Source organism: Typopeltis vanoorti, chromosome 17, assembly GCF_054136105.1.
Source record: "Typopeltis vanoorti isolate ZY-2024b chromosome 17, IOZ_Tvanoo_1.0, whole genome shotgun sequence".
NCBI lineage: Eukaryota > Metazoa > Arthropoda > Arachnida > Uropygi > Thelyphonidae > Typopeltis > Typopeltis vanoorti.
The window spans coordinates 85,753,687-85,775,772 of NC_143565.1; the positions used below are offsets into that span (position 1 = coordinate 85,753,687).

General features: G+C 33.4%; 1 protein-coding gene across 5 annotated transcripts in view; it reads right to left on the minus strand.

Moving 5' to 3' along the window:
* Positions 1-6,362: 6,362 nt before the first annotated feature.
* Positions 6,363-22,086, minus strand: part of LOC150097594 (serine/threonine-protein kinase VRK1-like) — a 130,896-nt gene continuing 115,172 nt past the window's right edge. For all 5 annotated transcript variants that reach the window (XM_090407044.1, XM_090407041.1, XM_090407045.1 and 2 more), the window contains 2 exons: positions 19,542-19,717; positions 6,363-8,216 (listed from right to left, as the gene is read on the minus strand). In XM_090407044.1, the coding sequence (XP_090263170.1) occupies positions 8,022-8,216; positions 19,542-19,717 (371 nt within the window). In that variant the 3' untranslated portion in view covers positions 6,363-8,021. The remainder of the gene's footprint in view (positions 8,217-19,541; positions 19,718-22,086) is intronic.

Sequence of the window (22,086 nt, forward strand, 5' to 3'; positions counted from 1 at the left end):
TTTTATAACATTTTTGTTAAGATATTTCAATAATAAGTATAAGTTTAAAATGGCACCAAAAACACACAAGAAACGTAATGCTAAGAAGAGTACCACAGGAAAAAACAAGAAGGCTAACACTGCTAACTAGGTTATTGGAGATGTGGAGGAGGTTAATGAAAATGAATTAACCTCCAAAATAGCAAAACTAATGGGAATTACAAAAAGTCGAGAGGCATTTAAATAAGCAGAGGGAGATAAAGAAAATTAAGCAACAAAATAAAAAACAACAGCACAAAATCAGATAATGACATTGTTTGTAAAAAAGAAAGATGTTATTTGGTATGGTAATACCATAACATCTTGCTCATCAATAGCATGCTAATAAAACATGCTATTGATGAGCAAGAGAAAGTTATGCCTGAGTTTTCCTGGAGAAAAAATTAAGATTATTATTATTATTATTACTTGACACCTCCAGGGAGTCAAAAGCCTCATCGAGGGAGGACATCTACTCTACAACTCTCTATGTCCACCACCCACGATCCACCAACTACACTAACGCCACCTGTCGTCCACTACTACCACTAGTATTTTCACACACAATCACAAACATCCAAGCCCACAGTGGGATTCGAACCCGCATCCTTTTGGCTGGAGAGCAGATATGCTAACCACTCGGCCAATCAGGCCAGCAACGAAGCAATTCAAAAACAAATGTAAAAGAGATCAAAATTGTAGTAGGTACTGAACTTATCACTAGTTAAGTATGAGAGAGAGGACATGAAAGGGTTGTTGGAAGAGGCAAGAATGAAGAGTGAGAAAGTGATAACGTATTTTACTTTGATATGATAAAAACGGATTATGAAGAAGGACTATGATGGCAAACAATTCGATGCACAGACTATGTAGAAGGAATGGATGCAAGTTTTTGTATGTGTGGAGTGAGTTTGAGGGAAGATTGGATTTGTATGAAGTGCAGCCTACACCTGAATGCATTCGGTATCAGGAGTCTAGAAAAACTAAAACTGGTATGAAAACACAGAGTCAGGGAAACTAAATTATAAAGGGAGGAATGGTGATGTGAGTATAAGATCAACAATGCTATATAACTGTGTTAATAACAGAGATGTGCTTTGTCATGAAAATGTTGAGGAGAGAGTGATTTCGACTTTGTGTTCGTCTGGTTAAGACCCATCAACGTGTGAAAAGATGTCTATATGTATAAGACAATAGAGATCTGCAAGTTGTCCAACTGTGTCATGCAGACTGCAGACAAGAGTTTACAAAGAACATGCAGGTAGATTATTGTCTGTACATGAATGCTAGTAGTATTAGGAACAATGGGGCAGAGAGTTCATTGCCTGGTAGATCAGTTGCTAGCGAAAGAAATGCATCACCAAATAGAAAAGATGAGAGCAAAAAAGAGTAATCATAATGGGAGACTAATTATTCAAATATTGATTGGCAGTAGAATCTCATGGGAAGAATGAAAATGCATTTATTGAGCTGTTGCAGGACAACTTCCTCAAGCGACATGTTACAGAAGGAACTCGAGGTCAAAGGATGTTAGATTTGATTACAGTGTCAGAGGGTATTTCAGTTAAAGACGTAACTATTCAACCTCCGGTTGGTGACAGTGATCATGCAGTACTCACCTGGGAAGTGACCAAGTTCATGAATGTTCCACTCAGAAAAGGTTACATGTCGAACTACAAAGCAGGAAATTATGATCAACTGAGTTCAGTGGAATGGGATCAGTTGCTGGAGGGGATGCATTTAAACAATACTTAAATGATGCGATATCAGAATGTCCTAAGAGTTCGAAGAATAAATAGGGTAGGAGTCAAATAGATGTGTAATCTTATTAAGCAAGAGATTCATAAGAAAAGGATGATGTGGAAGGAATACTGTGTGCATAAGGATGATGTCCATTATGAAAATTATAAGCAGCAGGCTAGAATAGTCATAACTATTATACAGAAGGCAAAATCTGAGTATGAAAAGAAACTGGTTCTGCATGCTAAGGACAACTTACAAGAATTCTATTGCTATGCTGTAAGAAAAAGAAAGAATAGCTCTTCTAAATGCAGATGGCATGAGGGTTACAGATGCAGAAGAGGTTGTTCAACTAATGAGTGTCCATTCTGTTTCAAGCTATCAACCTGGTGTATGCAACATTAAGCTCACTGCTACCTCTTCACTGGATGTAGAATTTCAGGTGTATGAGGACAAGGTATTATAGCTGTTGCAAACTGAATAAAAATTCAGTGATAGGAACTGATGGGATATCAGCATGTGTGCTGAGTGTTTAGCTGAACTGGCTATTCCTTTGACCAGGCTATATAATATAATTCGAGTCTCAGAACAGGAAAGATTCCACAGGAATAGAAAGAATGTACGGTAATTCTATTGCACAAGGGTGGTGCAAAGGCCAATGTATCTAACTATAGACCAATTAGTATCTGACGAGTGGTGGTGAAGATTTTGGAAAAATTGATTAGGGCTTGCATTCAGAACTGGGTTGACAGTGAATCTCTACTTTGCAAAATGAAACATGAGTTTACTAAGGGAAGGTCATGTTTTAGCAACTTGCTCACATTCTATGTTACCATTGAACTAGACAAGGTCAACAGACACACCATGATGCTTTTGGATTTTGCTAAGGTTTTTGACAGAATACAGCACGGTAGACTGTTGCATAAATTGGGGAATGAATTTGAGTTATAGATTAGCATGGATAAGAGGATGGCTGGTTGACAGATATCAAAAAGTGGTATAGCTTGTGAATCTGCAAGATTTAAAATATAACCAGTTTAAAGTGCTTGTCCACTGTTATTCAATCTGCACGTTAATGACACTGGGAAGGATTTGACAAGCAAAATGCAGCTATTTGCTGATGATGCAAAGATAGATAGGGTAATCAGGAATGCTGCTGATATACAGTACTTGCAGAATGATTTGAATAAGCTGGAAGTGTGGGCATAGGAAAATGAATGTCAGTAAATGTAACGTCATTCACTTTGACATGATTAGATATCCAATGTCATATTATATTGGTAGGATTATGCTAGAAGAAACTGATCAGGCTGGGAACTTGGAGTGTTAGCAGATACGAAATTGAAGGTCAGGGGTCATGTAGCAAAGATTGCAATGCTGAAACGAACTTCCACATGTAAAGATAAGGATGTCGTTTTGCCTCTTTACAAGGACCTGATAAGACCTCACTTGGACTATGTGCACAGGTCTGGTCTCTTGGTTTCCGTCGTGATTCTGATATATTGGAGTGTGTGTGCAAAGGAGTGTGTTAAAAATGATATCAGGATTGTGGAATACTGATTATGAAGAGAGAGAGATTGAGAATTTGTAGACTGCAGACACTAGCAAACAGGAGAAAGGTGATATGACTGAGACTTACAAACTTCAAAAAGGATTTCAAATGATGGAATTTTTCAATTTATGGAGGGTGGGGAAAGAATAAGAGGACATCCTTGGAAGCTGAGAATGAATGCTGCTGAGAAGAGGGTTAGGGCTAGATTTTTTCCTCACAGGGTGATGCACTATTGGAATGGATTGCCATTGGATGTTGTGAGCACAAGCAGTGTGAATGAATTCAAGAATAATTATGATAGCTAGTACATGCAGTATGTGGCCTCCCTTGAGGTTTCTCTCTCTCTCTCTTAATAATAATAATAATATTTGCTTCTTCCACTGGATATGAATTATACAGAGGCAAATTCAAATCTAAAAGATATTCCTGAAATCTGCCACAATACAACAATCTCCAAATCTGAATACGGATGCCAGTTAGGATTTCAGGATTCTACTTTTACACTGTCTTTGTATGCATTTTTACTGTCTTTGTATGCATTTTTACTGCCATACCTGTGTGCACTGGTACTGCACATATCTTCATACTCAGGAAGATGGCTTGGCAATAAAGTGAAATACTGGTCTAATTTAATAAATAAACAGTTAGCTCGTTTAGTTAATTAGCATTGCTAAATGTGTTTTCTCTCTAAACACCAACAGGATTACAAGCAAACTTTCCAATCAAGATATTCTAAATGCAGTTCTTGTTATTTTTGTTTATATTCACTGTTGTTGCTTAATTTTCCTATAACTAATATATCATGAAGAAGCTGTTCATAGAAATAATGAAACCACCATCGTCATCAAATTCCTGCCTCAAGGGGTGTACACGATAGGATAGTACTACATGAAAAATTTACATCATTACTAACTTCCTATCTACAATTTTCCTCCAAATCAGTCAGTTACTTGTTATGATTCCAACATTATCAGATCTTATATTTCTATCTTCTAAGGCACTTTTTACCATATCAGTTCACCTATATTTTGGTTTTCCTCTGGGTCGTTTTCCTGCCAACCTGGCAGAGAACACTTGATTTTCTAATTTTTCCTCGACCGTTCTGTTTAAGACCATACCACCTGAGATTAGCTCTGTTAACGCATTCCTGGATGCTGACAATGTCCAGTTCTTTCCTAATATCCTTAATATGATATTGTGATTGATGCCATTGTTCAGGGCCTCTAATCTTTCTCAAGGACTCTCATATCTGTGGCCTCTAGTCTTTGGTGAAGTGTTTTATGCTGACCCAGCTCTCAGATCCATAAGTTAAAACTGGTTTGAACACTGTCTTGTATGCAGCTAATTTAGTGTTCTAACTAATTTCTCTTTTATTCCATATAAATTTATTCAATCGACTTCCTACCATACCAGCTTTGTTGATTCTGTTGCTTATTTCCATATTTAATTTACCATCTTCAGTAAAAATCGTGCCTAAGTTTCTGAAATGTTTTACTTGTTCCACAGGTTCTCTATCACAACAGAGTTGATATTTTCAACAATTCTACCTATTTTCATTGTCTTTGTCTTTTTATTGCTGACCTTCATACCATATCTATTACAACAGTTATTCAATTTAGTCAGGGAATCTTGCAGACTTGTAGGGGATTTATTTAGAAGTATAACATTGTCTGCATAAAGCAAAGAGCTGACATTAACATCTCCAATTCTGATATCATGTTTAATACCACTTTCCATCATAATGTGATCCATATAGATAATGAATAACAGAGGGGATAATGTACATCCTTGTCTCACACCATATTTAACATTAAATCATCTTCCTGAACATCCTTCAATTCTAACTGCTGACTTGCAACTCAAATAAAGACTAAGTATTGCTTGATATAATGTCCCATTGACACCATATAACTGCAGCGTATTGAATTGCTTCTCTCTTGGCACCTTGTCATATGCCCTTTCCAGATTGACAAAACTTAAATACAGATCTTTGTTATATTCCCATGCTTTCTCAACTATTTGTTGTAAAGTGAAGATCTGATCCTGACAGCCTCTATTTGGCTTGAATCCAGCTTGTTCTTCACCAAGCTTTTCTTCCACAATTCTTCTCAACAGTTTCTCAAGTATACTTGCATAGATCTTGCCAGGAACACGCAGTATGGAAATACCTCTGTAATTCTCACATTCAGTTTTATTTCCCTTTTTATATATATGGGTACTATGAGAGCTCTACTCCAATCATCAGGAATTTGTCCCTATGTCCAGGCTTTCGGAACTATGCAGTGCTGCCACTGTAAGACTTTTATACCACCATACTTCACCATTTCTGGTCAAATATCATCTACATCCTTTCCACATTTCAAGCCTTTAATGGCTTTTTCTATTTCATATGGATATGTATTCCTGATTGTATGTCTGCTGAGTGTATTTTATCACTGTGCTATTACTGCTTGTTTCATTTAGCAATTTTCTGAAGTAATTACTCTATACCTCAAGGATATTTTTTTCTCCCGTTTTCATGTTACCTTTATTATCTCTTACTCCTTTTACAGCACTCTTTTCTCCATTTCTAAGCTTCTTCAACAACCTCCAGAATATTTTGCCACCTTCTTGTTATTTATTTTCTATGTTCTTACCCATGTCCTTCCATGACTTTTGTTTAGCTAGTTTTACGGTGTTAGATTTCTTAGATTTGTCTCTGTATTCTCTAAGAGCACAAGCTGACTTATTTGCCAGGAACTTTTGATACAATTTCTTCTTTTCCTTCACTGCCTCTTTAACTTCCTGTGTCCATCATGGAGTTCTGATTTTTCTATCCTTGCAGACAACTTCACCACATGCCTCTCTGGCTGAATTAATCAGCGTTTTCTTCAGAGCTTGCCACTGAATCTCCAAGGTTTGGTTCCTGTTCTCAAACTCTCATTTTTTCTTCAATAATGAAATCATTTTATTAAAAATAGTGCATTTTTAATATGCAAAATCGAATATTATAGCATTATGAGAAACAAAGAATTTAACACAATTAAGTGTTTATCAGACAGAGTCAAGTGAGTAATCTTAAAGTAGGTTTTAATCTGTAGAAATAATTTTATACATATACATGCAAACAACTCCAGTAGCACACATACACACAAAACTGACCAAGTACTTATTCCTGAGGAATGGATTAACTAACCTATTCAGCAAAACCCCAATTTATTAATACTAATTAATTTTGATTACTGGGCTTAAATATGAAAAAAGACGATGCAATTATAATGAAATTAAGAATATTTTCTTCAGCCAACTCAATAATAAAGTTTAGTATCACAAATTATATCACAAAAGAGTAGACACTGTAGAGGTATCAATATAAAGTTCAGACCTGGGCATGTCATTTCTAATCACAACACTGTTTAGAAAAGGAAACAACTGAAGAGTAATTAGGAAAAATATCTTTGTTGTGAGGCAAAATTATTGATCAAATATTATGCTGCTATGTAAAATTTTATTCTAACTCATGGCAAGTTCAAAAAGTGTTAAATAATGAAGATAATGGTTTTCAAATAGAGTTTCAGAGGTGGCATAACTCAATAACTTCATAATATTTCTTAGTAATATTACAGTTACAGCGTTTCAGTATAAACACATAATGGAAACAATTATAATATAAATAATATTCATTATTAAAAGATAAAGTAGATTCCCCACAGCTCTTAACAACATCCTTTGTTTGGGAAGTATATTAGTCAGTCTCATATGGAGGAGGCAGGGATTTTCCTCTCAATTTCTGAGAGGAAAAATCCTGCCACCTCCATATGAGACTTGTTTTTCATCCTACAAGCTAGGCAAATGCTAGAGAATACGTGCAGCTGACTTCAGACCAATCAATTGGGTGTATTCTTTCTCTGGCTAATCCTATTGCATGCCGTCTCTTAATCCTAACATATGCTGTTTATCCTGTCTGCATAGGATGCTATGCAGACAGGATTAACTGCATTATCAGAGAATGAGTTTGGCTTCTATAAAGCCCAAATTACTTGGCTGTGACAGGTCAATAAGTCTATAATAAGGGGGAAAATGAAGATTAAATGATAAAGATATCTAACATTACATCAGCTGTACAATTGATTTTTTTCACAGGATAAAATTTTAACAAAGTTTGCAACATTGTACGTTTTTGTGTACTTTCACTATCAAATGGCTGTCTACTTGTTATAAAAAGTTAAGCAAAAATGTTTGGAGATGAGTATATGGCAATGATATGAAAATTATTAAACAGTTTCTAACAAATCTTGCAATTTACTAAGTAATATAAAATATAAAATTAACAGTTTCTTTATACTTGCATTTAAAAACAAATTTTTCATCTGCTTTGCAGGTATAAAAGTACTAAAACCATCATTTTTTTTACATAATAATGTAAAAACATTATTCAGTGTTCAAGATTAAGAAAGAATTCCTGATGGGATTCTTGCACTTAATGTATAACCTTCACTAAATTTAATTATTTTTTAGATTGTTGATTATTGGGAAGAGTAAATAATTACAAACAAACAATACGACTAATTATGACAAATAATCCTGATTTTACACATACTTTATGAATTTTATGGGTATCAGACAAAAAGAAAAGTCAATAAAAAAGATGTTTTACTGTGTAAAATAAATAAATATAATTCCAGATATTCATAAATCGATGTTTTATACAAGGTTAGTCTCTAAGAAAATTTTAAACGGTTCTTTTGCTTGATTTTGTTTTTTTTTTTGCTGCTACCATTTCTTGCTTTTTTTGCATTACCAAACTCATGGCAGGAGTTGGGATGCCAGTATACGTGTTGCCTTGTGAAGATGAAGTATCATCAGGTTTTATTTTTTTTGCATTGCGATTCACAGAATTTTCCAATTTTGGTCCTCTCTTGGATTTCTAAAATATAAGAGGAAAAAAATAATTCAATGGATTGCTTTATAATTTTAGTAGTAATTCAACAATCATTTCTCCACTCAACTTTTGTTAAAATGTTCACAATGGAAAAGCAAACTGTTTTGTGTTGTACCTGCATACAGAGAAGATCAGAAGAATGTCTCATGCTTTGTTTCTGTATTGGGCAGGCAAGCTACAAGTTATAGAATGTGCTTCCATAGAAATTAAAACTTTGTATAGGTTTGAAAGTGTTTGTTTCAGGATATACTGGAAACCATTTGATTGGCATATTTAAATTACTAGAAAAGGAATTATATTGTATCTACAATAATGAGACAAACAATACATAAATCAGTGGCACCTTTAAAGAAGGAAAGAATAGAAATACATCCATTACAGACAAAGGAATTATCAATAATTTGTAGTTGCAGTATTATGAGTATCCAATAAGTCACTGTGGACAGAATGAAATATAACTCATTCTATAATCTCTCTAGAAAGAGATATTTTGCAAAATATAAATAACTGACCAATAATGAACAATGCCTGTATATAATATTGGTAGCTTAAATAATTACTATAGGGAGTGCCAAATCCATAAAACCAATAATATATGATAAGACTATTCATTTATAAGTGGCATAAATAATTTTTAATAAATGGATTTTTTTACTCACATCTATGCTTTCAGCAGACCAAAATAAAAATGACCTCGTAGAGTGAAAAACACCAGACAGATGCAAGCAAATCAAGTTATCTACTGTTTATCCACCAAAGTGGAAGGCAATTTCAGGTTATTTTGGTTTACACAAGTTGGTTTACATGCATGGGTCAGTTAATTGAAGTTCTTTTGAAAGTCAGCACAAAATACAAGATTTCTGAATAAATTAAAAATAACCAATAAGGAAAATTTATTCTAAGAAACTGACCTTCTCACATCCTATCTATGTATTCCTTTATCCAAAGAAAGAAAAAAACAACTTTAGTTGAAATTAAAGAATTATTCAAATTCTGCATTTTTTACCCTTTCAAAACCTTGTAATACATGCCAGACTATTTAAGTACAGAAATATGTAAAATGTCATATTACAAGATTTTGAATTTTCTTTTGTAAATAAAATTTAAGTGTATATTTATAAAAAAAAATAACAATGACTGTAATGTTATGTTTTTGAGACAACTTTTGAATGTATGTCCATGATTGTAGGAGACCCCAGAGTAACATTTGCACTTGTCACCAGTATATGAAAACACTGCAAGTTCAATAAACTGATAATCAGAAATATACACAATTTTTTCTCCCCAAGGAGTTTGCATCCTCTTGTTCAAAGGAACATGTTATGATTAAAAACATCTCCAGTTGTAGAAAATTCACACCAGTTTCACACCAGTAAAGTGTTCACATCAGTTCATAATGTTAGTATATGCAGGTACAACTCAGATGTTATTTGAGTTAAGGAGGGAGGGCAATTTTATTTTAATGCCTTTTTCTTTTGTTATTTCATAAAATCAGAATTGTTAGGCATTCACACACAGTGCAGAAGCCAATAAATTTATACCATGTAAATCTTTTTAAAGCAACTTAGATGTTTAAAGAAGTTGGATGAAATCCAATTCTATATTTGTTATTTTTAGCCATAGATGGGGCTCCACCTTGTGACCCAAACTTGATTAACACACATAAATGCATGAATGGATGATGACACCATCACTGTAGATTTAAAATTTAAGATACAAAAAAATTCCACAATTTAGTGAAGTGTTCCAAATGTGTGGTTTGTATTTGCATCAATACTTTTAATACAAACAGTTTGAACCATCTTGGTGCAAATGCAATCATTCTATCAATCCAAACGTAGCACTATCAGATGTCAACGAACACATGCCAAGAGACATGTTTAAAAATTCCTTTAGATTTTTTAGTAATTTAATAAATAATTACAGAATAGACTTGCACTTACCTGCAACAATATAGCAACAAAGTAAAAAAAAAAAAAAATAAATAAATAACCATAATTTTTAAAAAATGTGCATCATACCCCCTTAGAAATGGAGGAAAGAGTGCTGTAAAAGGAGTTAGAGATGATAAAGGCGACATGAAAACGGGAGAAAAACATATCCTTGAAGTGTGGAGTAATTACTTTGAAAAATTGCTAAATGAAACAAGCAGTGATAGCACAGTGGTAAAAAACACTCAACAGGCATACAATCAGGAATACATATCCATACTTGAAGTAGAAAAAGCCATCAAAGGCTTGAAATGTGGAAAGGCAGCAGGAGTAGATGATATTTGACCAGAAATGCTGAAGTATGGTGGTATAAAAGTCTTACAGTGGCTACACTGCATAGTTCAGAAAGCCTGGACAGAGTGACGAATTCCTGATGATCGGAGTAGAGCTCTCATAGTACCCATATATAAAAAAGGAAATAAAACTGAATGTGAGAATTACAGAGGTATTTCCCTACTGAGTGTTCCTGGCAAGAGTTATGCCAGTATACTTGAGAAACAGTTGAGAAGAATTGTGGAAGAAAAGCTTGGTGAAGAATAAGCTGGATTCAGGCCAAATAGAGGCTGTCAGGATCAGATCTTCACTTTACGACAAATAGTTGAGAAAGCATGGGAATATAACAAAGATCTGTATTTAAGTTTTGTCAATCTGGAAAAGGCATATGATAAAGTGCCAAGAGAGAAACTATTCAATACGCTACAGTTATATGGTGTCAATGGTGCACATTATCCCCCTCTGTTATTCATTATCTATATGGATCACATTATGAAGGAAAGTAGTATTAAACATGATATCAGAATTGGAGATGTTATACTTCTAAATAAATCCACTACAAGTTTGCAAGATTACCCGACTAAATTGAATAACTGTTGTAATAGATATGGCATGCAGGTCAGCAATAAAAACAGAAAGTTAATGATAATAGGTAGAATCGTTGAATATGTCAGCTGTGTTGTGTACGGAGAACCTGTGGAACAAGTAAAACATTTCAGCTACTTAGGCACGATTTTTAGTGAAGATGGTAAATTAAATATAAAACAGAATATACAATTCAATAGACAACAGAATACTGGTATGGTAGTGTTGGATTCTGATTATGTAGAGATTAAAGTAATTATTATTTGCTTCAGAATCCAACATGATCTTCCATCACAAAGGCTAGACTTGTAAATATTATTTAATGTAAACAACTTATTTTACATCTTAATATTCATATAACTACCTTAATTTTGTCTAATATTTAATTATTTAATCACAGATATATGTATGAATAACGAAAAGAATGTATTAAATATTAATAAGTTATTTTATTTATTGTTATGTCAATATTATAGGAATTTGTATCTGATAAATTAACTGCGCATTAATTGAAATATAAATATTCTTTATTTATTCCTGTTTGTGAAAGTTTAACGTTATGCAATAGCTCAATTTTATTATATTTTGTTTTGTTGTCATGGAAACGTATGTAAGTGAACGAGCACGTTTTTGGAACAGAACGTGGGGAGAAAGCTGAAAGTTTACTGAAAAGGAATTAGTTAAAGAGATCACGAGAAAAATTTAGGCGGGAAAAACAGATATATAAGCGACGAACGCTGAAATTATTATTGAATTAGGAGATTAGAGCATTAGATATTTATTAGAGAGAGAGATTGGCATTAGGTTGGAATCGGACATTCGGCATTTGGGAATCACAGTGTGATAATAGCAAGTCGGCAAGTCACTCGAGCAGCTAAATAAATTCTATTAGTCAAAAGGCAGTTAGCTAATAAATTGTAGAATAACAATTATAGCTACGGAAGACAGCTGAGTGACTACTAAATAGACTAGCGATATTTGAGTTGAGATTCAATTTCAGGGCCGACCTTTCAAGGACCTACAGAACCTTGAAGCAAAGCACTAAGTTACTGGAGAATAGTTGAGGCTGTAAAAGTTGAAATTTACCGTTAGCTGTGTTTGGAATTATAGTGCCTAAGGAATTAATTGAATGCCGGATGAATGAACAACTGTGCATATAAAACCTAAAGTTAAGGAATTGTTGTGTTGCCTTATTTCATGAGTGATCAGTATTACTTTATGCAACAACGTTTATTTATGTGTATTGTGACCAATGATTAATTTAGTTATTGCTTAGAAGAATTATTTAATGAGTGCCGTTTATTGTTAAAAGTGTTTACAGTTATAAAAAGTGTTTACGTATAAGTGGAAGGAAGAGAAAAGATTATCGGTAAGACTATTCCAACCTTTAGTATTCTATGCAGAGAAGTGTGTGTGTTTCATCCTAGAATTTCCTTATGTTAACAATAACTATCACGAAGATTAACTAAAGTGTATATTTAAAAGTGTTTGTTTGTGAAGAGGTATTACTGCAAATTTTTATTGTGTTTGGAACTTAAGGAACTGTGAGAAGACTGTAATAGAGATAACAGAGTTACCATTGTATGAGTTGTATGATTGAATTTATCTGAGGAGTAAAAATGTTTGTGATATCTTAATTACTGATTTGAATTTAAGTGTAAAATTTGTGATTCTAAATTAAATGTTTGTTTTTGTTTATCTAAAGTTGTATTTTGCCTGAATCTCTTTTACTGCACCATTCATAAAATAATCAAACCAAAGCAGGTGAATTAAGTTAGTTAAATATACTCGGCCAGTATATATTTTAAGGAGTAATAGTTGAGGGTTGATTTTTCTTCAATTCTTGAACTAATTCAGATATAGAGCGGCGCAGTCTATAAATATAAATTTTCTCTATATTTGTATTAGAAATCAACTAGCAACTATTTTTTTTAGGTTAAGAACATCGTGATAACTAAATGTCAGATCCAAAGTAAAGATTTAGAAGAAGTAGGATCCAACAAAATGGCGCAGCAGTCGACAGGCTTTGAATTCACTAATAAAGATTGTAATATTAAGTATTAAATTTTATTAAGAGTATAAAAAAAAAAGGGGTGATCCCAAGAACTTTTAAAGTAAATTGAGTGAATCAAGTGAATTGGTTGTAAACTAGAATCAGGCAAACCGAGAAGTTATTTTAGAATTCTGATTTTTTTTAAAAAGTTATTGTTAACAGATTAATACGGCAGTTTCATCAAATTCTAAAATGGAAGATAGTGAATTTTTTTGTACAGTGAATCCACAACAGGTTTTTCCTCAGTTTTCAGGTGAAGAATCAGATTTTTTTTTACTTATGTTGAAAAACTTAGAGAAATAGCAAATTGGACGGATTTTCAATTGTTAATTTTACTCAGAAGTAAATTAATTGGCAAGGCTAAAACATATTTTGACTCATCTCCAATTCTCAAGGATACATTTCATTATCAAATATTTAAGGATAATCTTATTTCTCAGTTCTCAAAATTAAGAAGTATTGGCCCAAATTTATGGAAGTTACAGAGAGTGTTACAAAAAGATAAAGAAACTGTTACTGATTTTCATAATCGTTTATTGACACTAGCCAACAGTTTAAATGTGACTAATGAGGATAAACCACACTTAGATTGGGCTGTATTCCAACAATTTAGACAAGAATTAAGAGAAACAGCTTATAAGAAAATTTCCACCTTAGAAGACTGTCTCAAAAGTGTCAAGGAAAAAGAACAAATGTTAGGAGACCTTTATCCCTCATCCAGTGTAAGTCTTGTAAATGTTGTAATTAAGACTGGTTGTTCCTTGAACCAATCTCAAGTTGAAAAGAAAAATAAGGATGAAAAAGGGAAGGGAAAGAATATTGGAGAAAGTCCAAGTAGTATTAATTGCATAACTGAAGGTAAAGAGCAATTTGACAAAAGGACTACTATAATTCCAAACACAGCTAACGGTAAACTTCAACTTTTACAGCCTCAACTATTCTCCAGTAACTTAGTGCTTTGCTTCAAGGTTCCGTATGTCCTTGAAAGGTCGGCCCTGAAATTGAATCTCAACTCAAATATCGCTAGTCTATTTAGTAGTCACTCAGCTGTCTTCCGTAGCTATAATTGTTATTCTACAATTTATTAGCTAACCGCCTTTCGACTAATAGAATTTATTTAGCTGCTCGAGTGACTTGCCGACTTGCTATTATCACACTGTGATTCCCGAATGCCAATCTCTCTCTCTCTCTCTCTAATAAATCTCTAATGCTCTAATCTCCTAATTCAATAATAATTCCAGCGTTCGTCGCTTATATATCTGTTTTTCCCGCCTAAATTCTTCTCGTGATCTCTTTAACTAATTCCTTTTCAGTAAACTTTCAGCTTTCTCCCCACGTTCTGTTCCAAAAACGTGCTCGTTCACTTGCATACATTTCCATGACAATAAAACAAAATATAATAAAATTGAGCTATTGCATAACGCTAAACTTTCACAAACAGGAATAAATAAAGAATATTTATATTTCAATTAATGCGCAGTTAATTTATCAGATACAAATTCCTATAATATTGACATAACAATAAATAAAATAACTTATTAATATTTAATACAGTCTTTTCATTATTCATACATATATCTTTGATTAAATAATTAAATATTAGACAAAATTAAGGTAGTTATATGAATATTAAAATGTAAAATAAGTTGTTTACATTAAATAATATTTACAAGTCTAGCCTTTGTGATGGAAGATCATGTTGGATTCTGAAGCAAATAATAATTACTTTAATCTCTACATAATCAGAATCCAACAGTAGGAAGTCAACTGAATAAATTCATATGGAATAAGAGAGAAATTAGTCGGAATACTAAATTAGCTGTATACAAGACAGTGTTCAAACCAGTTTTAACTTATGGATCTGAGAGCTGGGTCAAAAGTAAAACTTTTGACCAAAGACTAGAGACTGCAGATATGATAGTCCAGAGAAAGATTAGAGGTGTGAACAGATGGCATCAGTGGCAATATCATATTAAAAACGAGGATATTAGGAAAGAACCTGCCATTCAGCATCCAGGAATGCGTTAGCAGAGCTAATCACAGTGGTATGGTCACTTAAACAGAATGGGCAAAGAAAGATTAACAAAACAAGTGTTCTCTGCCAGGTTGGCAGGAAAACGACCCAGAGGAAGACCAAGATATAGATGGATTGATACGGTACAAATATAAGATCTGATAATGTTGGAGTCTTGACAAGTAACAGACTGATTTGGAGGAAAACTGTAGATAGGAAGTTAGTAATGATGCAAATTTTTCATGTAGTACTATCATATCCTGTGCACCCCTTGAGGGTACATGTCAGGAATTTGATGATGATGACTTCCCACTATACCAGCTTTACTAATTATGTTGTCTAGTTTTTAATGTAACACATTCCTTAAAAATTATGCCTAAACAGCTGAAATGCTTTACTTGTGCTATAGGTTCACCATTCAGAATGCAGTTGATTTTTACAGTGATTCTGCCTATTTTCATTGTTTGTCCTCTTTTTTTTGTTGTTGTTGATTTTCATACCATATTTATTTCAACAGTTATTCAATTTAGTCAGGGAATCTTGCAAACTTGTACTTGATTTATTCAGATGTATAACATCATTTGCATAAAGTAAAAATTAACATTGCCAATTTTACCACTTTGCTTCATAACATGATCATATAGATAACGAATACCACAGGTGTGCTAACATTTATTAAGAAAATAAATTAACAGCACAAAAAAGTATACTAATGTAACTGAAAAACTTTCTCATACGCTGGGCTCCAGAAATACAACTTATATCTGAAGATAACGTACACCTGATTTTACCTCAAGCCATCTTTCTATACCTCCTTCTGCTGACTTATAGCTTAAATAGAGAATATGTATTGCTTGATATAATGTCTCATTATATACCAAATAATTGTAGCATTTTGAAGAGCTTTCCTCTTGGCACCTTGCCATATGCTTTTTCCAGATCAGCAAAACTTAAATACAAATCCTTGTTATATTTCCAAGATTTCTTAACTATTTGTCTCAAAGTGAAAATCTGATTTCAACAGCCTCTGTTTGGCCTTAATCCAGCTTGTTCTTCACAAACTTCCCTTCCACAATTATCCTTAGCCGTTTTTCAAGTATACTTGCTTAAATCTTATCAGAAACATCGAGTAGGGCAATATTTTAAATTCTATATTCAGTTTTATTTCCCTTTTTATAGACAGGTACTATGAGAGCTCTGCTCTGATCGTCTGGAATTTGATCCTCTGACCAGGCCATCTGAATTATGTAATACAGCTACTGTAAAACTTTTATACCTCCATATTTGAGCATTTCTGGCCAAATTTCATCTGCTCCAGCTGTCTTTCCACATTTCAAGTTTTTGATGACTTGTTCTACTTCAAGTGTGATTATGTATTCCTGTTGGGAGTTTTCTACCATCGTGCTGACACTACTTGTTCCATTTAGCAGTCTTTCAAAGTAATTACTCAAGAATTCTAGAATATCTTTATCTTTAGTTTTCATATCACCTTTATCATCTCTGATTCCTTTTACAGTATTTGTTTTTTCTTCCATTTCTAAACTTTTTCATTCAATAGCCTCCAGAATATTTTGCCACCTTCCTGATATTTATTTTCTATGTTCTTACCAAAGTCTTCCCATGATACTTATTTATCTAGTTTTACACAGTGCTTTGCTCTCTTTCTCCAAGAGCACAAGCTGATTTACTTGCCAGGAACTTTCCATATGCTTTGTTCTTTTCTTCGACTGCCTCTTTAACTTCCTGAGTCCACCATAGAGTTCTGATTTTTTTATCCTTACAGACAATGTCACCACATGCCTTTCTGGCTAAATCAGGTAGTGTTTACTTCAGAGTTTGCCATTTGATCTCCAAGGTTAGGTTCTTTTTTTTCCAACTCTCATTTTTTCTTCAATGATGTTTGTGTATTTGAGTCTTCACTTCACCTCTGAAAGCTTCTCAACTTTGATTCTTCAAAACTTTCCTATACACTTCTTTTCAATATGAAATTCAATTTTATCCTGCTCAAAACTAAATAATGATCACTTCCTATTTCAATATACTCTTGTGGAACCAGTGGGACTTTTCTTATTTCTTGCATCTTCTCTCCATATGAATTTGTGCACATCATTATGTTGGAACATGATGTTAATAGTAACTAAGCCATGTCCTGAACAGAAATCCAACAGGCATTGACCATTATTATTAGCTTTGTGCTTTTCTCCAAATTTTCCCAAAACATTTCTGTGTGTCTGATAATCATTTCCTACTCTGCTGTTTAGATCTCCAACAAGGACCAACTTTTCCTTTTTCATTGAGCCAGCTGCCTTCTCTAATGCCTCTAAAAATTACTCCATTTTTTCCTTGGTAGAACCTTCTTTTGGCCCATAAGCACAAATAAATATCATTGTCATCCAGTTCTCCATTCTGATATCTCTCCACTATACTTGATATTGCCTGCCATTCAAGATTATCATCCTCATATTTAGTGTATAGCTACTCCCACTTTTCCCTGATTGTTATTTCCTGAATATAGCATTTTGTATGATTTGTATGACAGAAGTCATACATATATTATCCATTTCATTTGAAAAGCTTCTAAAATCATTTGCACAATGTGGAAGAATATGCTTCCAAACAGCTTGTCTATTGCTAGAAGTAATTTCATTCGACTTGATAACCAAACTTAGGTTTCTTTGATTTGGCCAGAAAAATCTTGGAAAGCATTCGCTTCCAAAAGAGGCTGGTTTCATCAACATTAAATATTTTTTGGTCACAACAGTCCCCTTCTTCCACAATTTTCTTTAAAATTTCTGGATAATTTGCGGCCATCTTATTTGCGCTTGCAGCTTTGCCTGTGATTCGAACATTATGTAGGCTATTTCTCTTTTTGAAACGCTCAAACCACCCAGCACTAGCATGGAATTCTTCTTTTCTATAATTGATAGCCCTTTCTGTCAAGGTTGCAAAGAGACTTAACGTTTTTTATTTAATAAGGTCGGTGCTTAGTGGGATCCATTTCTGGTTACAATCTTCGATCCATGCAGAAAGAATTCTCTCTAATTCAATCATTATAATACTTTGGTTTTGAGTGGTCTGTATGCATGAACTTGAAGCCTTACCTTTCTCTTCATATTCAGCAGCTTTGCATAAAATTGCTCATATAGTTGATTCACCCATTTTGTGTTCTCATCTTATCTTTGCTCTGGACTCGCCTTGTTCACTTTTCTTTATTATTTCAAGTTTTTCTTCCAGTGAGATTACTTCTTTTTCACACTTCCACTTTTTTACTAATGATTAAAGATTGGGAAAATACTTTAAAATAAAAAAAAAGTAAGGAAAACAATTGCAAAGGAGGCACGAGATATGATCAGCAGAATGCTATGTAATTAGCAAATGACAAATTTTGGCAATAAATTTGGAACATAGTGTACATGGAAATAGTGTAGGGCATTAAAAAATAACTTGTAAAATGCTAATTACTAAAACAGAGCCAAAAAGCTTCAATTTGGCAATGCAAAATTATATAAGTGGATATTAGATCCAGCATTATTTCAAAGCTGAATTTAGAAACTATGAAAGTTTTGTAAAAATAAGTTGATTAGAGAGCTAATGGGAATATACACAATTTGTAAAATTGGTAAGTAAATTATTTCATCCTGGTGAGTGATTTCTTAAAATAGTAAGCCATAAAAAATGTATAGATAGAAAATTTATAAAATCTGTAACATTTATTTTTAAGATGTATATGGGTGCACCAATCAAATTAATGCATCTCTGCACTAATGGGAGATGCATTAATCGAGGGATTGCTGTATATTAATCTCGAAGAAAATTGTTGAGAGGAAACTAATAATAACGTACACTTAATTATATAGCATTATCAAGTTATCCTGTACATCTCTTGATGGTACATATAAGGAACTGATCTTAACGAACTTGCTTATAAATGCTTTAAAATAGTTCAGTTATAAATGGTATCAGTCATTATCTGTGGCTTTGATAAGCATATAAAAGGCAATGTAATTCTGCTCTCAGTATAGCAAACATTATATTGAATAGGTGGAATATGAACTTATTCCTTTCTATAACAGTAAATGAGTTCACCGTGAACCAGTCAAAGTTCTACAGTATTAATGCTTCGCTAAAAGAAAATTCACTATAACAAAACTACTCTTTCCTATGGGTTCTCTACAGTAAGAGTCAACTACACCTTTAAGAAATGCCATTTTACTTTATCAACTATCTTTTTCTGCACTAAAAATGAAAATTTTTATAAGAAACAATAAAAATCATTACACATTTTGATATTTATTAATCTTGTAAATGCTAACCATATTTCATTATTATCCTCTAAGTATATGTATTTAGATTTAGAAAACATTTAGTATTTTCGATGAATGATGTCTACTTACTTGTGGAAATATTTTTTGAGGAGATGAATTTTCTTTATCATTAAATTCTAATATTCCATCCACTTTATGATGAGACCGCTTGATGGCAGTTCTGAATATATCACGGCATAAGTCATAATCAGGTTTCACATCATATTTTAGTTTACTAACATAAGCTAAATATTCAGAAATACCCTCTGGAAAAATAAAGTTTTTCTATAAGCATTCAACCATAAATGCAAACATACATTTAAACAGAAACATTTAGATAAATATCAATATAATAAGTCAGTGTTACAAACAATTAAAGATACCTTGATAAGATCATGAATACATATTTGACACAACCAGAAAGTGGTTTTTAACAATAGTGTATTAATAGCTTTATCATAAAATTATTTATTTTTATCTGTAATAATTTTTTTTTTATTTTAAATAACTACTATAAATATTCAGTATTTTATTCATCTACAAATGAATGGCAACTGACAGTTACTAAATAATACTGCCAGTCATTCAGGTGCATCAGTGGACCACTATATTCTAATTACCTGATTTTCCCATATGGTCAACTGGTTCGGATACCTGGCTCAGACATGGGAAACTGAATTTAATATTTCAGTATACTGCTGGCCTTATATGAATGAATAAGTAAAACTTCTTTGTTGCAAGTCATGGGTTCAAATTTCACTGTGGCATTATGAATGTTTACGAATAATTTTAGATGGAAAATGATTTCGCCATGGTGTGTATATCACCCTTGTTTAGCAGACACCTAAAAAAGGCATGCCTTACTGCTACGAATTTCTTACTTATATATGATGGGGAAGCAGGGGCTGAAAAGATCTGATAAACACTTACAACAAAAATGGTATTAAAGCAACTGACATAACCACAAGAAAGAACAATCTCTTAAAACCCTTTAACCCTCCTGTTTCATCAAATTGTAATAATTTGTTCTTTTTCTTTTAGGATATATAAGAAGACATGTCAGAGGTTTTGTGAAATTCGAAGACACAAAGGTACGGGCAGTCATCAAGTTGTTTGTGCTGCAAGAAAAGTCCACAACTGAGATTCACCAAACTTTGTCAGACTTCGGGGGACTGTGCCCAGTATATCCAACAGTTGACAGATGGGTGGCTAAGTTTAAAACTGCACATTCTGAGACAACAAAGATCAGGAAGACCTTCCACAGCGATCACACCTGAAAACATTGATGCAGTGCATGCCATGATCCTTGATGATAAACTAATACCAGCCAAAAACATTACAAAGACTCTGGGAATATCCAGGGAAAGCGTTTGGGTCATTATTCACCAACATCTGGACATGTAGAAGCTCTCAGCAAAGTGAGTCTCCAAATGTTTGAATGCTGACCTAAAGAGAAAACATGTGCTGTCACTTAAGGGATTTGGGGTCATTTTCAGAAATCAGGTGCAAATTTTTTGGCTTGTATCATGACTGTTGATGAAACATGGCTTCATCACTATGAATCAGAAACCAAACAACAGTCAATGGAATGGAGACACAAAGGTTCTCCATGGCCAAAGAAGTTCTGAAACCAAAAGTCAGTAGGAAGGGTTCTTGCCATAGTCTTTTGAGATACAAATGGTGTAATCCTTAACAAGTACCTCAAAAGGCAGCAGTTTCTTCAACAGTTCCGAAGGAAAAATGCTGCAGGAAACTGAACAGAGGTGTGTTGCGTCTGCAAGACAACACACTTATTCACATTGCTCATAAAATCCAACAGACAATCAACAACTTGAGCTTTCAGTATCTGCCTTACCCACCCTATTTGCCAGACCTGGCCTCATCCAACTATTTCCTATTCCCCAAATTAAAGAAACACTTGAAAGGAATTTATTATAGATAATGAAGTCATAACTGCAACAAGGGAAAGACTTTTTCTCAGAGGACTGCAAATGATGCAGAGCATTGTAACAAGTGTATCTTTTCAGCACACCCTCATAACCTCTCACCACCCATGAGGTTTTTCCTCAGTGCAATGGATGTCCAAAATTGAATTTTGCCAGTTTTGAGCTGTTGATTTTGAGGTCTTTAAACCTCTCAATCAACATAATGAATGGAAGCAAGATGACTGCTGATAATACATGCAATAAATGAATGATTTTTGAAACACTGTGCTGAAAGAATTTTTATATGATTTTTATAAATGAAAATTTGTATTCCTAATGAGAAGAAGTTTCACTTGTAAGAAAAAGGAAGTTGCAAATGTTATACTAGTCTAATCAGGCAGCCGATTTTGGATTATGGCTCCCAGCTTTTACTTATCAAGATTAAATGGACATCAAGAAAATCAACCCTATTTAGATTAAGTATGCAGCAGATTTGAATCATGATAATGAAAATTAGCTAATTGAAGTTTCTAAGTTAGTTTAAGGCACATATAAAATAATAACAGGAGTTTGCTGCAAATGGCTGAAGAAGGTTCTACTATAGAGGCATAATACAAAGATAGTACCACCATCCTTATCAAGATTAAATGGACATCAAGAAAATCAACCCTATTCATATTAAGTATTCATTCAGTATCCAGGCAGATACC